This window comes from Festucalex cinctus, chromosome 3, assembly GCF_051991245.1.
Source record: "Festucalex cinctus isolate MCC-2025b chromosome 3, RoL_Fcin_1.0, whole genome shotgun sequence".
NCBI lineage: Eukaryota > Metazoa > Chordata > Actinopteri > Syngnathiformes > Syngnathidae > Festucalex > Festucalex cinctus.
In genome coordinates this window covers 18205641-18221152 of record NC_135413.1, presented here as the reverse complement: position 1 = coordinate 18221152, position 15512 = coordinate 18205641, and the positions used below count along the sequence as shown (strand labels likewise).

The window sequence follows — 15512 nt, the reverse complement described above, 5'->3', positions numbered from 1 at the left end:
AATTGCAAGGGGAAAAATTTTTTTTTTTTCTTCCCCTCAGCTTTTCTAAAATAAAATGTTACACAACATATTTTGTATAATAGTTTTATGACTTCTCGTCCAAATATATGACTATGAGATCATGACCTGGTGCCCTGAACTTGACACACTGCTGCTGTTTACAGTGAAAGGTAGGGGGAGAGGTCAAACGTCTTAGTGCTATTTGATGAATGGCACGCGTGTGCGGTCTATACAACAAAAACTTTTACACTGCAAAGGTCCAAACCCTCAGGAAATGCATTAAGAAATTGGCGAAAGGTAGAGGGAAAAACAAGCCCAGAGTAGTATGCCAGTCAATCCTTGTCTACTAAAATAAACATGAAAATAGCATTAGCTTCTTAGCTTGCTTACTCTACCATTGCATCCATGCTACTCTGCTCACCAGAGCGGGGCAAAGCTGGCTGGCTTTAAAATAAATCAGTCCAGTCCATATACCTGCAAATAGATTTCTCTAAATTGTTTCACATAACCACATTAATTTATGCAAGATAAAAATGGGGTATATGCCACGGAAAAGGCGGGACTACCCAGATTTTGCACATGGGTTTTGATTCCGGTTTGTGCGCAACCGAGGCGCACAAATTCGGAAGCACACGTCGCAAACCGAATCGGAACCAAAGCTCATGTCCAAAAACAGTCCCGCCTCTTCCGTGGCATATACCCCATTGTGTGCTGGTCCAATGTAAAGTAAGGCATACTGAAGTTTTTTTTTTTTCTGCACACCATCTTGTTACTAGATCTAAATTTGTATAGTTGTACAGAGGTGGGCAGGTCAATAAAGTTTGAGCATTTGTGATTTGGCAATAGTCAACATTCGGGACACCCTTCAATCGTCAATATTTCAAAACAAACCATCAATTCAATTGCTCAGCAAAACAAGCAGCCAATGTTCCCGCCATTTGAAGAAGGCATCTGTCAAAATGTGCCATCCGTGATTGATGAGTTGCCAATCACATTGGAAGGATTTAAAAAAAAAAAAAAAAAAAAAAAACTGTAAAGTTTGGCAATTTTTCACCTATAGGGCTGAGCCTGTCCTGCATGCAGCTATACTCCACAAGATCTCCAGCACAGTGTTGTTTCCGGTTCCATTTTAAAATATTTACAGCCAAAAATATTAAGGACAGCATCTCCATTTTGAATTGCACCATTAAACATGTCAGATATGATGGCAAATTTGCCATCTTTGATACCAGTGAACCGTTTACATATGGGTTTGGCCATCAAATCCATGCATCTACAAACCCAAGTCAAGCAAAGAGGTAAGGGTAAGTATGCACAGACAATTTTTTTTTTTTTTTACATTTTATTTAGATTGTACTGGCATTCCAAGAAACAGCCCTCCAGGAGACAGAAGCTGCAGTCGGTCCTTTGAATACCAGACCTGCAGGAAAAACAAACACTAAAATGTGTCAAACTGACAATGCATTGTGCCGTTTAAAACTTACCAGCAGGATCTTTTCAAAAGCCGCCAGACCTTGCAGTTTTAGCAGGTCTCTTCCAATATTTGCCAAAATGCCAGTTGAATGGCCAAAAGGGATAACCGGGCTCACCAGGGAAGTACCGCGTTTGCGCATACACAACTCTTCCTCGTTTGTATCTTGAGCCAGAGTCAAAGGAATAGACCGGCTCGAGATGAGACACATGACTGAAGACTGGCTTGTAGCTTTCATCGCCGGCACCATAACTGCCAGCATCTTGCCATTGTTGAGCCGTCTGAGGTGGTACTAACGCATTCGGGTTTGGAGCTGCACCACCGTACTGGTCAGCGAAAACGGTGGCAGGCATACCAGGAGCCCACTGTGCCATACCAGCACGTTGAAGTTCATCTCCTGCATGTGCAATTTGGATTTCTTGACCAGCAGACTCTACATTGGAACTGGCACTTAGAGGGACGTGGAACTGGGATGGATTATAGACTTTTGACCAATAATCCTTCTCAGACCAGTAAGCAGATGGAGGAGCGGCATAAGAACCATAATCTAAAAATAAAATAGAAGTTGAAAAAAAAAGCATTGAGAGAACAAAAAGCAATCATAATGTAGCATTTACCTTTCTGTAAAAGATTACAGATTATGCTTCCAATCAGCAGACAGGCAATCCACATCCTATTAAGGAATTAAATACATAAAATACGTACCACCCTGTCAACACTTCCTCTGTAGAGTTGACCACATTCACAACCAAGTTACTTACATAACACCGGTGGAGGGGACTGGGAATGATGTAAGGATATGTCTGCAACGACATAAAAAAACGGGGGGGGGCATCGGTTATTCGTTAAATTCAAAGAGGTGGGAGGATATTCAAGGCCCAAAAGACTTTGCTTACCTGCTAGGAGTCCAACATGCAACTTGCAAAGGAGCCTGTGTGAAATTACATAGGACCCCTAAAGCCTCTTTTAAGGCTCGCCACAACAATTGATTGGTAATGCTAACTAGAAACAGCTGGTGGGGATGGAGAGAGAGAGAGAGAGAGAGAGAGAGAGAGAGAGAGAGAGAGAGAGAGAGAGAGAGAGAGAGAGAGAGAGAGAGAGAGAGAGATCGTGCGTGTATAATGCAAAGTAATGGATTCCAATCGCTGTTTAAAAAAAAAAAAGAGAGGAAGAATTTCCAATTTGAGTAATTTGAAGATCGCGAAGTTGCTATTCGCAAATAAACAAACAAATAAATAAATCTCTACATTTACGAATTTGTGCTGGTCAGACATCACACATTTAATAGACATTTAATATCACAGCATGACGCTGCTTTTTCCAACAGTCCTCCAATGTGTCCCAAACAAACCAATCAAATGTCGCCATATTTGTTGATGATATGAACAGCCAACCAGCGAAGCCGTAAGAATTATGGCCACGCCTACGTTACGCTCCCGTCTCGCCCTCGCCAAAGTGTTGCCGACGAGCCTCGCCTCCAATCCAGTTTGACACATAGTAAACTTTGGAAGAGTCTCGTCGTTCGGGACCAATTTAGACCAATAATCTTTTATTTTTTGCTAACTTCTTGACTGAACCGTCTGTATTTTGCTCTTATGATAGAATGAGAAGGAATCATGGTGGTGAATTCAGTGCATTGGTTTCGCAAATGTCTTCGTTTACACGATAATCCGGCGTTGCAAGAGGCCCTCAATGGAGCTAATACAGTGCGGTGTGTTTATATCCTGGACCCGTGGTTTGCTGGCGCCGCCAACGTGGGCATCAATCGATGGAGGTTTGCTACTTTTCAAATTAACAATATTCGCTGATCACAAATAACTATAAACTCGCATTTTGTATGATTCGTTGCGTTTTGGATATGCGACGTCAGGAGTTGAGGCTCGGGCCTCCTCCTTCCGTCAGGTAGCTAATGCTAGTTTACGATGGAGAGGTGCTAACTTTAGGTCATTTTGTGATGTCGTTCGATGTTTATCAGTTTTTCGTCGAAAATGCATTTTTGATCAGATTCATATTATAACCGCTTGGCTTTTCACTCGACTGAAATAAGACATTCGGATTGTTTTAATTGTGTCACTTATGTGCTAGTTACAGATCGGACAGGTCTCACTCATTACTGCGGGCACTCAATTTGTTTAGATGCACTTTGGCTGTTTCAAGCAATACCGCGAGATTTTGGTATTTTCTTTAAAAAAAAAATTTTACGTAAAAGGTTTACGATCACTGCGTTATGTAACGTAGATAATTAACGTGCAGCGGGGGTTGGAATGTGATTTATTTCCTATTAGATTTATGTAATGGATTTATTTGCTACGCGTTTAGTATCCCTGTATGCGTTACCTAACGAAATCAAATACAATATTTGCAATATACCTTCAAAATAATAATGCAAAAGTGTGTGTGTGCCTGTGTGTGTGTTTTAAGATCTATATTTCAGATTCACGATTTGATTCAGGCACAGAAAGGATGTAACAATCATTTTGTGAAAATAGAGGAGATTACGTACGCTATGTTACATTGCCATAACGCCTTCTTTTCCCTTCACATAACAAGATCGAGGGCATTTGTCTCCAATGTGATTTGATTCCTGTCTAATGGCTCACTTTTTTTTGTATGAAGGTTTTTGCTGGAGGCACTGGAGGACTTGGACTGCAGTCTGAAGAAGTTCAACTCCAGATTGTTTGTTGTCAGAGGGCAGCCTGCGGAGGTTTTCCCAAGACTTTTTAAGGTCTGTTCTATAATCATCACATTGTGCTCACCATGATACCATAATATGACGGGCAATTAACTAGTTTGAACAGTGGCATATGAAAACCTCATCATGCAACAGAAGAGGTACGCTCAGTGTTTTATTTTCGTTTCATTGCTGCAGGCACAAGGTTATTACTTTCACCCTGTTCCTGCATGTTGCACAAGGTCATGTCACATGTTTTACAATGTCAGATTATAACAGCAATCTAAAAATGTGTTTGAGCAAATACATTTTCCTTTACACTGAATCCATATTGATTATTTGGACACACCTTCTCAATGCAATGCATTTTCTTTATTTTCATGACTATTTATATTGTAGATTGTCACTGAAAAAGGTGAAATAATTGAAAACATGTTTATATTGTAGTTCCTTCAAAATATTCAGTCTTTGCTCTGATGAGTATTTATTTATTTATTTATTTATTTATTTATTTATTGGCACACTGTTGGCATTCCCTCGATGAGCTTCAAGAGTAGTTACCTAAAATTATTTTCCAAATATATTGGAGTTCCCAGGGGTGAGAACGCCAAGAGTGTGCAACGCAGTAATCAGAGCAAAGGGTGGTTATTTTGAAGAAGCTCGAATCTAAAACATGTTTTCAATTATTCCACCCTTTGTTTTTGTTAAGTACATAACTCCGAATGTGTTTTATTCTGAGTTTTGATGCCTTGACTGAGACTCTACAATGTAAATAGTCATGAGAATAAAGCAATTGACACATTGAATGAGGTGTGTCTAAACTTTTGGCCTTTACTGTATATTTTCACATAGCGGGATAATGGGAACCACTTGCTCATGTACAATTTTTAATAGAAACAGCAACATTAACATGATGTCATATTCGTTTCTCCGCTGTGATACCGATACTCTATCTCACTTATCCAACCTTCATGGTTACAGTGAAGGCTTTTTATATCAATATTATGTCATTTTTATCTGTCAACATCTATATATACATTTTCTTCATCTTTTATTTATCTTATATTGTATAATGTGAATAACACTGGTGATAACACTGGTCTTTGTCTCTACAGGAGTGGAAAATGACAAGGTTAACTTTCGAGTATGACCCAGAGCCGTATGGGAAAGAGAGGGACAGCGCCATAATCAAGATGGCCCAAGAGTTAGGAGTGGAGACGATAGTCAGAAACTCTCATACTCTCTACAACTTGGACAGGTTTGTGACACACGTATGTGCACCTACAGTATAAAGCTCTGTGGGGTGGAATGATGCGCTGTGTGTGTGAAAGTCATTTGGCTGGTCAGGGTGGACGTATGTTGTGCAATGGCAGTTTGAGGTGCGTCTCCGGCCGTTCTTGCAAATCTCCCCAGCTACAGTGCTTGTCGATGTGGTAGCTCAGGAAGAGAAAGAAGCAAAACATTTAGTCAAGATTATCAGTTCATATGTTTTTATGCACTATGAGGCGGGGACTGGTCGCCAGTCAATCACAGGAGGCCACATAATGTCTCGAACCTTGCTATGCATGTTTTTGGAATATGGGAGGAGCTAATATACTCAAATAAAATCCACACAACCACCAGTAAGCACATACAAAGATGAAATGCTAAGATGGAAATGCTGACCCTCTCGACTGTGATGCTGATGTGCTATCCACTAGGTCGCCATGTTACCACACGAGATATCAATATTGGAGTGAAAAAAAGGACGAAATTAGAGGTGCAATTTTTAATAGACAACTAAGTAATTATCAAATTAATACTTATTTTTGATAATCGATTAAGCAGCAATAAATATTGTGCTATTTCTGTTAGGGATGCACGATAATATCGGTGGCCGATAATTATCGGCAATTATCGACCAATTTGACATCAAACAGATAAACCAGATAACAGAGAAATCTGCCGATAATTATCGGCAATTTGATTTCATACAGATAAACCAGATAATAAAGGGATCCAGCAATAATTATCGACATGCCACATTGGTTCATCTGTTGCGGTTGTGGCTCATATCAACAAAATTCAGCTTCATGATGCTTTACATACATTGAAACATTGTTCAAAGTTTATACAATGTTTCAATGTATTTGTTAGACATATAGTAGGACTCGAAAGTATATTTGTATTCAAGTTAATTTTGCAAACAATTATCGGCTAACTTATCGGTTATCGACATCGGCACTTCTAAATTATTGGTTTATCGGTATCGGTTGAAAATAGCATTATCGTGCATCCCTAATTTCTGTAGTCCTAATGAAAGCAGAATGATTCGTTGGTTTGAATCAAAATAAACTATTTGCTTGTACATTGAAAAACAATAATCAGTAATATAATTTTTGGCCTATTTTCTGACATATTGCACACCAAATCGGTAAATGATTCTTAATTAGCTTTGTATATTTCCATTTCTTTATTTTTATTTACCATCCAGCCATCCTCTTAACCGCTTGCTCCTCACAAGGGTGGCGGGGATGCTGGAGCCTATCCCAGCTGGCTTCGGGCAGTCATACTGGTTGTAATTCCACTGGCTGTGTTTTTGCATGTAAATTGGCACCACAAAGTTCTGATGACAACCAGTTCAGGGTGTACGCCGCCTACTGCCCATAGCCAGCTGAGATATGCTTCAGCACCCCCCGCGACCCTTGTGAGCAGTAAGCGCTTCAGAAAATGGATGGATGGATGGAAGTTGTGATGGGCTAGAAGGCAAAACTACCCGAAAGAAATGCAACTCATGGTCCTGTTAGGTCACGCTGCTCTCTAAATGTTGAGATAATGAGACTGTGTGGCGGGTGAGAAAAGGCCCTTATACTAGTTGTGCAACTTCTTTGCTCTTGCCTGCTGTGCTACATGGAGAGTACCGGTACTCAGGTCATTATTACATGATGATTTGGAGTAGAAGTACAACAATAAATCAACAACTAATTGATTGTCAAATTAATCAATTGTTTTTGGGACTCAATCATTTAAGATACCTGGTTTAATTAAAAAAACAAACATGCAATGCAGCCTCTCAATAGTAAATATTGTCAGGTTTTTGCAGTCCTCCATGAAAACAGACTTGCCTTTGTGTTGAATCAAAATAAGACATTTGCAAACATTTGTATTTACTTTGGAAAACAATCATCGTTTGTCTTTTTTTCTGACATGATATGGAACAAGTTACTGAATCTTAATTAATTTGTTTATGCATTTTCTGCACTCAGTTTGAAATAAAAGTCCTGATTTTGATTTATTGGGATGGAAATTTAAATGTTTTATATATATATATATATTACATATTTAATTGATTTATTAAAATAATCATTGGATGTAGCCCCAAGGAATATACCGTACCTATGGATGAGACTGAAAGAAGCTTAGTGTTTGTGTGCACACAGAGTTGTAGTGGTGGTGACGGGGTTTGCTTGGGTGTTTGAGGATATGTGCTTACTGTGCTTATTCAAAGCAGTCACAGTTGAAATGACCAATAGGAAGCCATGTCTGCTGCTAATCCAGCACCGCTGCATCCCGTACTGGCAGATATACACCGGTTGTATAAGCGAGAAAGTAAAAATACACTGCTTTGTCATCAGCCCCAGTGGCAAGACATAAATAAGCCATGAAGTTGAAATGCAAATGACAAACAGAAACTTACACACTTTTATGTGTAAGTTTGAATCAAGCCATTCAAATGTACAGATAAACTAGTCAAGCTAGGACACCGGCTTGCGATTGACTATGATTTTAAAAAAAAAGAAGAAGAAAAAAAAAAGAAAAAACTGCTAATTTAATTTTCATGTACGTTTGTTTGTACTCACAAGTCTGCTTGTCGGAAGGCCATTCTGTACAGTTTACGTTTCGATATTGTACCTTAGGTAAGACTGCTGATATGTGTTCCTTTCAATCTTTTTTTGCTTGCAGGATAATAGAGATGAACAACAATAGCCCTCCACTGACCTTCAAACGTTTTCAGACAATTGTGAGCAGGCTGGAGTTGCCTAGGAGACCACTGCCTCCCATCAACCAAAAGCAGATGGACAAATGTCACACGAAAATAACAGACAACCATGATCAGCTTTACAGTATACCTTCACTGGAAGAATTGGGTAAACAGATGTTTGACATTAGTCATGAAACTTGATCTTCTCTTGCATAGAGATGACATTATGCGTTAAAATACCACAAGTCTAGCTTGAAAGGGTGTTAATAATTTGTGCACCAAAGCATCAAGTATCATCACAGATGTCAGCCAGATCTTGGAGTTATTTAGAGGAAGCAGAGTCACGATTAGTAGAATGGTCGTTTGCTAGTTGTTAGAACTAATTTTGGTATCAAAATTTCCAGGCTTCAAGACAGAAGGTTTGCCTCCAGCAGTGTGGCGTGGAGGAGAATCCGAAGCGTTGGACAGACTCAACAAGCATCTGGACAAAAAGGTGATCTACATGCTGTTGTGCCAAGCAGGGACTGGCATTTGCTTTTACAAAATGTCCTTTCCCGATTTGTTGTTTTTAAATGTTAATATTTTGAATGGAATAGCTTCAAGAGGCAAAAATCAGTTCCACACAGCCAACTACATTTTTAATTCTCAATTAATCTATAAGCCCACAACCCGACTGGCAGTTCTGTTTTTGCCATCTCTGTATATACGTACTACACTACATGTTGATTTGTTTGAATGTGTGTGTATTTAGGTGTGGGTGGCTAACCTTGAGCATCCTCGGGGCAACATGTGCTCTCTGTACGCCAGTCCCACGGGACTGAGTCCGTATTTGCGCTTTGGTTGCCTGTCCTGTAGGGTCCTCTACTACAACCTCAGAGAGCTCTACATGAAGGTACCACATATTAACTGATGCTAGTTTGTTCTGCTTTCTTCACCGTTGCATCACAATTGCTGTCTCCACACTTCTGTCTTGTTTGAAATTAGCTCCGGAAACGTTGCAGTCCTCCTTTGTCCCTTTTTGGTAAACTGTTATGGAGGGAATTCTTCTACACCGCTGCTACCAACAACCCAAATTTTGACCGTATGGATGGAAACCCAATTTGTGTTCAGGTGGGCACAGATCAAACATATAAACATACACTTGATTAGGTATGAGTCTATTAACTCATTCACTGCCAGCCATTTTCACTGAAGCAACTCCCTTCGTTCCCGGCCGTTTTACTAGATTTTGACTGATTTTTGCAAGGCCCACAGAATATAGTGTTCTATTGCTATTGCTAATATGGAACCTACCAAAAGGAAGACTTGAGTCTCTTATTTTATCAGGAAAAAAAAAAAAAGTATATTTCTATCTGTTGCAATTAGCATTAAAATATAGCTAAGTTTCATCATTACTCACAAATCCCCTTAAAACTGTGGGGCAAACAACTTTGTTGCAACATGGCCTTGGTTGATCTCTTATACTCTTCTGCCACCTGCTGGCTGTTTTTGTAATAACTGCCATTGCCATTCTCTTCAGTTCAGAGTCTGCATCAAAGCCTTCTGTATGCACTAGCATAAAAAAACAAACCTATAAATACATCTTTGGGAGCATGGTAATATTTATAATAGAACGTATTTATACGTTTTTGGGAGCAAATGAGTTAACAATGTGAAAATGAGGACAGAGTTTGGGTGTAACTGTTCTGGATAAACCTTTAAGGTAAATCAAAACTTAAATGGTGCGTTCACAGTGTTCTTGTATGAACCTTGACCTGTCAATCGATGGTGTCACATCTTAGACGCGTCTGTTTGGCGTGTACTTGGAACTACGTGAGTTGAGATATGCAGGAGCTGATACTGAGCTCTAGTGACTCTTGTGTGGGGAGTGTTATGTCTGTACTTGGAGTACTTGTGAGCAGGGACATACTGGGCCCTAAATTCACGCTTTTGTTTCTCACATGCCATTTTTTATTTTTTTTTAATAAAATCTTTTGGCCAACTTCTAGACAATTATCAATTTTGGTGCAGATTTCTACTCAAAGTGAACATATTACAAATGGGGCTTGAGTTTGACAACTAGTGGAAGGTAGCACAGTGTGGTAGTGGTTAGGACATCTGCCTCACAATTGAGAGTTTGAATCTTGGCTTTGGCTATCCTGTGAGAGTTTTCACATTGGGCACTGGCTGCCGACTGATCCAGGATGTATCCTGCCTCTTGCCTAGAGATGGACTCTGAGGAAAAGCAATGCAGAAAAATGGATGACTGGATAGATAGTGGGCATCATGTCTTCTTTATTTTTTTAAATCCCAGAATAGGAGGAATATAGTAAATATTATGGCAATGCAAAGGTTAGAAATGATCACAATAAATCTGTCTCCAGATTCCTTGGGATCAAAATCCAGAAGCATTAGCCAAATGGGCTGAGGGCCGGACTGGATATCCCTGGATTGACGCCATCATGACCCAGCTAAGAAAGGAGGGCTGGATCCACTACTCGGCTCGGCACGCTGTAGCTTGTTTCCTCACCAGGGGTGACCTGTGGATCAGCTGGGAGAGTGGCATGAAGGTAGCAGAGGGGTCTGAAACGTCGTTGCCCACCGGATACGATAAATATAATACCTTGGAATTGAGTGATGTTTTGGTTCTGCAGGTGTTTGAGGAGCTGCTGCTGGATGCAGACTGGAGTGTCAATGCTGGCAGCTGGATGTGGCTGTCTTGTAGTGCCTTCTTTCAACAGTTTTTCCACTGCTACTGTCCTGTTGGCTTCGGAAGAAGAACTAACCCAACAGGAGACTACATCAGGTAGGCAGTGTTTAGTGAAGCTCTGCATATTCGCGGTTCAGCATTTGCATTGACAACTACAATATTTAATTTTTTTTTTAATCTATACTTTTTCTCTGAAATGTTCCCTTGTTTTCTGTCGTTGTGCTTAGGCCAGGGTTATAATAGTTTTGGGGGTTTTATGGATAGATAGATTTAAAAAAAAAACAAAAAAAAACTTTGGCGTTTTATTTAGGTGAAACTTGTGCCTGGTTGTACAATGTGTACCATTTGTTTATATTTCAACCAAGAAAGGAGGGGAGCACTTTTTACTTATTATTGCATTACATGCAAGTTGAGTTGAGTGACAAAAGAAGAGAGGCCCTAACAATTGTGCTGTTACTTACCAAACTGCAGCCATACAGGCACGGCCTGGTGACTTCCCTATAAGGGGCACATTGGAAGGGAACTATAATTCCTAAAGGACTGTTCAAGCGTCATTGTGTACGCCCATACTTTATAGCTGTCGTAAAACCGAAATAAATGCGTGTAAAAATAAACCCAGAAAGTTCATATATGAAATTAATTGACAAAGATTAAAATTGACATTTTCGCTCTAATTATACTTGGTTTGTTTTTTAAATGTCAAATGTACAGTGGTAGTTTCTGCCATCTTGAGACATCTTATAGGCAATTGCAATGCAATTACTCGCACATTTTTGCTATTTATGACAGGATTCGTTCCTGATCGCCCACCATTCGCATTAGAGTGATCAGCAACGTTTTTGTTTTATTTCATATTGAATCTGAAAAACTTTGTCTCCTTCATAATGCAGCTGTTTAGTCCAACCATAATCTTGTAAAGAAAACACAGTTAAAAGATTGATCTCTCCTGCAGGCGCTACATCCCCATCTTAAAGGACTACCCAAATCGCTACATCTATGAGCCATGGAACGCGCCAGAGTCAATCCAGAAAGCGGCAAACTGTGTGGTGGGGGTGGACTATCCGAAACCAATGATCAACCACGCCGAGAGCAGCAGACTCAACATCGAGAGGATGAAACAAGTTTACCAGCAACTCTCACATTACAGAGGACTCAGTAAGTCTGTCTTATTTGTGTAAACATGCCCAGGAATAGAAAGATAGGGACATGATTGAAATCTCCATTGACCAGCATGAAGGCACCAGGAAATTCCATTTGTAATTTAATGCTTACAAGCGTGCATGATGTCACTCATTGGCTGCAGCAGCTTATTAGGTTGAATATGAACAAACAACTACGATTTTGTAACAGTGGTTAGTTTGTCCGCTTTGTTTTGTTAACCTCACACTACCCATAAAGATTAGTGGAAAGGACATTTAAAGCTCCAGTCCCCTATCTCACTTTTACTTCATTAGCACCGGTTATCGTCCCTTGCCATGTCTCCTTCGGGGTAGTGTTTGTCGAGTGGAGACATAAATTTAGGCTTCCTCATAAAATGGTCATGAATAGAAAAATACAATATAGAAGCTATCAGATAAAATGCATCTGTAGGAGTGAGTTGATTGGTTTATTTTAGAATATACAGTGTGTTGTATTTTGTAATTGTTTGTGTTTCAGGTCTCCTTGCATCAGTACCAACAATCCAGGAGGAGGCAGAGCCACTGATGACTGATGAGTCCCAGACCAGCAGTGGCCCCGGTGAGAGGACACACAACATATTTCTTATTCTAACCCAGATTCATAACTATTGGTTTTGTTAATAAAACAGCACATGCTTGTCTCCCCCTCCTTAGAATCTCCATCCATAGTTCACGATGAAACAACTGGCTGCTCTGCACATCCCGATTCATCCACAGTCTGCACACCTTCACACGCTGCTTTATACGCAGAACTGGAGAGTGATGCAATGAAATGTTTATCCCACACATCCATCAACTCTTCAGATTCACAAAGGCATCCTTCTGCAGCCATAACATCAACATGCGCAGACCACCCAGCAGCTGTAGATTCTCCCTCTTTATTAGTCGCAACACCAGCCCAGAGCTCCTTATCAAGGCCCAAGACGTGCACGCCTTCCTCATTATGTTCCACATTGCCACAGTCTCCTAGTGCAGCCACAGCCCCAACTCAGACATCTTCTTTGGGACCGAGACGAAAAAGCTTTACCCGTAAGGTACGCCGTGGCCAGAGGCAACGCGGACGACACAGCAGCCATGCAGTAGCCAGAGAGGGAGAGAGGAGAGGTGATGAGGAGGAGACGGAGCCCGGAGAAGGGAATGAAAAGATGGAGGAAGGTGTAGAGATGGAGGAAGAGAAAATGGAGGAGGAGACTTATGCAGTACATCCACAGTAATGAACGCTATAATAAAACCTTCATTGCTTTTACCAACAGAGTGATACAATGCATTAGCATTTTGGAGATGGAGCTCCCAATACTAATTTCTCTGTATTTTTAGATTTTGCGCAAATGGTCCAAAAACCCAAATAAAATTTTCTTCTGTTCCATATCGTGCAGGAGAAGTAGCATCGAACATCTAATCTGGAAACCTGGACAAATAAATGAAGGCATTATGGTTCTATGGAGAAAATATACAATCACAAATTACAACATTAGAGGTACAAATGCAATATCGAATCAGATCCAATAGGATAGATAATTTTACTCCAAATTCTGCGTTTTCAATGTAACTTTCTATAAAAATGTCGGTTTTGATTGACACCGCCATACGTATTTACTTAATATAGTTGTGGTTGTATTTTGCAGTTGTGCGGAACTTGACAACTTCATACTGAGAGTTTGTAATTGTTTTGCCTTTATGTAGAAGATGACAAGTCATCTCTCTCGCTCTTTTTTTTTTCCAACACATCTTTTTGTCATGTGCACATAATTTGACCTCTGCATTTGACCCATGACAGCAAACCCATACACTGGAGCAAGGAACTGGTTAGGCAATTCGGATTATCTGTATTTTGCTCGGGCGAGTGGGGAAGTGACATTAATAGATTTGAACCGGGGTCCCCGCAGTGTCACTTGGCCACGACTGCCCCTGGTAGATAAATAAGGTAACCCAAATTATATTTATGGTCCTGCAATTCTTCACTACAAAAAAACTTGATAATAAACTGAGCGTTATATTTGTAAAATTGAAACACTTGCATTAGATCTCATTAGATTGTGCAGGTTTGCCTAATTCACAGTCTGGACAGTACAGTAATGAAGTTGAAGCAGTACAACAGTCTTTTACGTGAATATTTGCTTTAAAATAATGGCAGACTGCAGAGACAAATTGTCTAAAGCAAGGGGGTGTCAAACTAATTTTTGTCACAGGCCACATTGTTTACCTCACTGGGCCATTATGACTGTGAACCCACACACAGTATAGCAAATGTATGATACCTCATATGATCACATACACAGAACAAATCGATGGAAAAATACTTTTGAAATCAGGAGTTAAATAAACAAACATCAATTAGTTTTTCCATTTATTTAACATAATTAAAAGTGAAGACAATTTTCAATTTTGTATCTAGCAAGAAACATGAAGTGAATACAAATGATTTGCCTTCGCAAGCTGCATTAAAGGATGTGGTGGGCCGGCTCTGGCCCCCGTTCTAGAGTTTGCACCTGTAGTCTAAAGGAATATTTAAGTGATGGACACTAAACATGGAGCGCCATATTGCATTGTAACTCTTGACATAGCCTTGTTTAACAATATTTTTTTTTCCTCGCTGTCAGCTGTAGCACCTCCCTGCTTTCTCCTGCTTCAATGACCATCTCCAACCTGAAACGTCTGTGCAATTAAGCCTAGAGGGATGACAATTCTGACTAGATAAAGCAGTATATTTTGATGACCAGGGTGGTAGATTTAACGTGTTCTCTTTTATGCATTGCAGCCTGTCAAAAGCTAAAATCTGAGTCAGGCAGAAGAATGAAATGTATTGATCGTATTATTTTGTAGGTTCTTCTGTGTCCAGCATTTGGTGGCACACATGTATATAATGTATAGATATACAGAATAAAGGCTCCATGACTGGAAAGATATATTTCAAACCCAAACTATGAGCTTTCCCATTTACTGAGGGCCAGATTACAACCCACCAGGTCTATGAAGCGATCCTGTGATGTTTGTTTTGTTGGCTTCATGAGAAGAGAGAGGCATTGTGGCAGGACAACTCATGGCTGCTTCACCATGACGATATGCAAAGAAGAGCCAGGCTAATTTTCTTACGTGTAAACGTATACTGTATACAAACATGAATGGACAGTTTCCCCTTTGATGGAAAAGCTGTCATTAAAGATATCATGTGTTTTAATATTTTGTAATACTGTGACATCAGAGAAGGAGAGCTATGAGACCATAGAGTTCACATGATTATACAATAGAATACATACAAGTGCAAATTATTTTCTAACCGTCCCAGAAGAATCCAGAAAGTGTGAGATTCCATAAGTCTTTCTTAAAAGTGGAAAACATGTAGTTTGGATTTGTAATATGTTTTGTGACACCAGTTGAGGAATTTTATGAAGTCTCAGAATAATGAAGTGCAGTCAAGTTTTAATATTTGCCATACTTTTCTCCTGGCAATTGATAATGCTGCTTGTATGAATGTAGAGAAAAGCCTGTGGTGTTCTCCATATTGTATTTATCAGAATTTGTATATAAAATATTTAAACCCA

The 15512-nt window shown here is 39.8% G+C and overlaps 1 protein-coding gene and 1 long non-coding RNA gene across 2 annotated transcripts; one reads left to right on the top strand and one right to left on the bottom strand.

Annotated features, from left to right (window-relative positions):
• Positions 1-1304: 1304 nt before the first annotated feature.
• Positions 1305-2495, bottom strand: LOC144016727 (uncharacterized). Its single transcript, XR_013282985.1, has 5 exons — positions 2368-2495; positions 2233-2274; positions 2089-2144; positions 1485-2018; positions 1305-1420 (listed from the first exon to the last, which is right to left on the bottom strand). It is a non-coding gene; the product is annotated as an uncharacterized LOC144016727 (long non-coding RNA).
• A 416-nt stretch (positions 2496-2911) lies between these two features.
• cry2 (cryptochrome circadian regulator 2) lies at positions 2912-15512 on the top strand. Its single transcript, XM_077516343.1, has 12 exons — positions 2912-3245; positions 4088-4196; positions 5258-5400; positions 8085-8269; positions 8508-8596; positions 8855-8995; positions 9088-9213; positions 10467-10652; positions 10737-10888; positions 11745-11947; positions 12449-12529; positions 12625-15512. The coding sequence occupies exons 1-12, from the start codon at positions 3088-3090 to the stop codon at positions 13182-13184; spliced, it is 2133 nt and encodes a 710-aa protein (XP_077372469.1). The 5' UTR covers positions 2912-3087; the 3' UTR covers positions 13185-15512.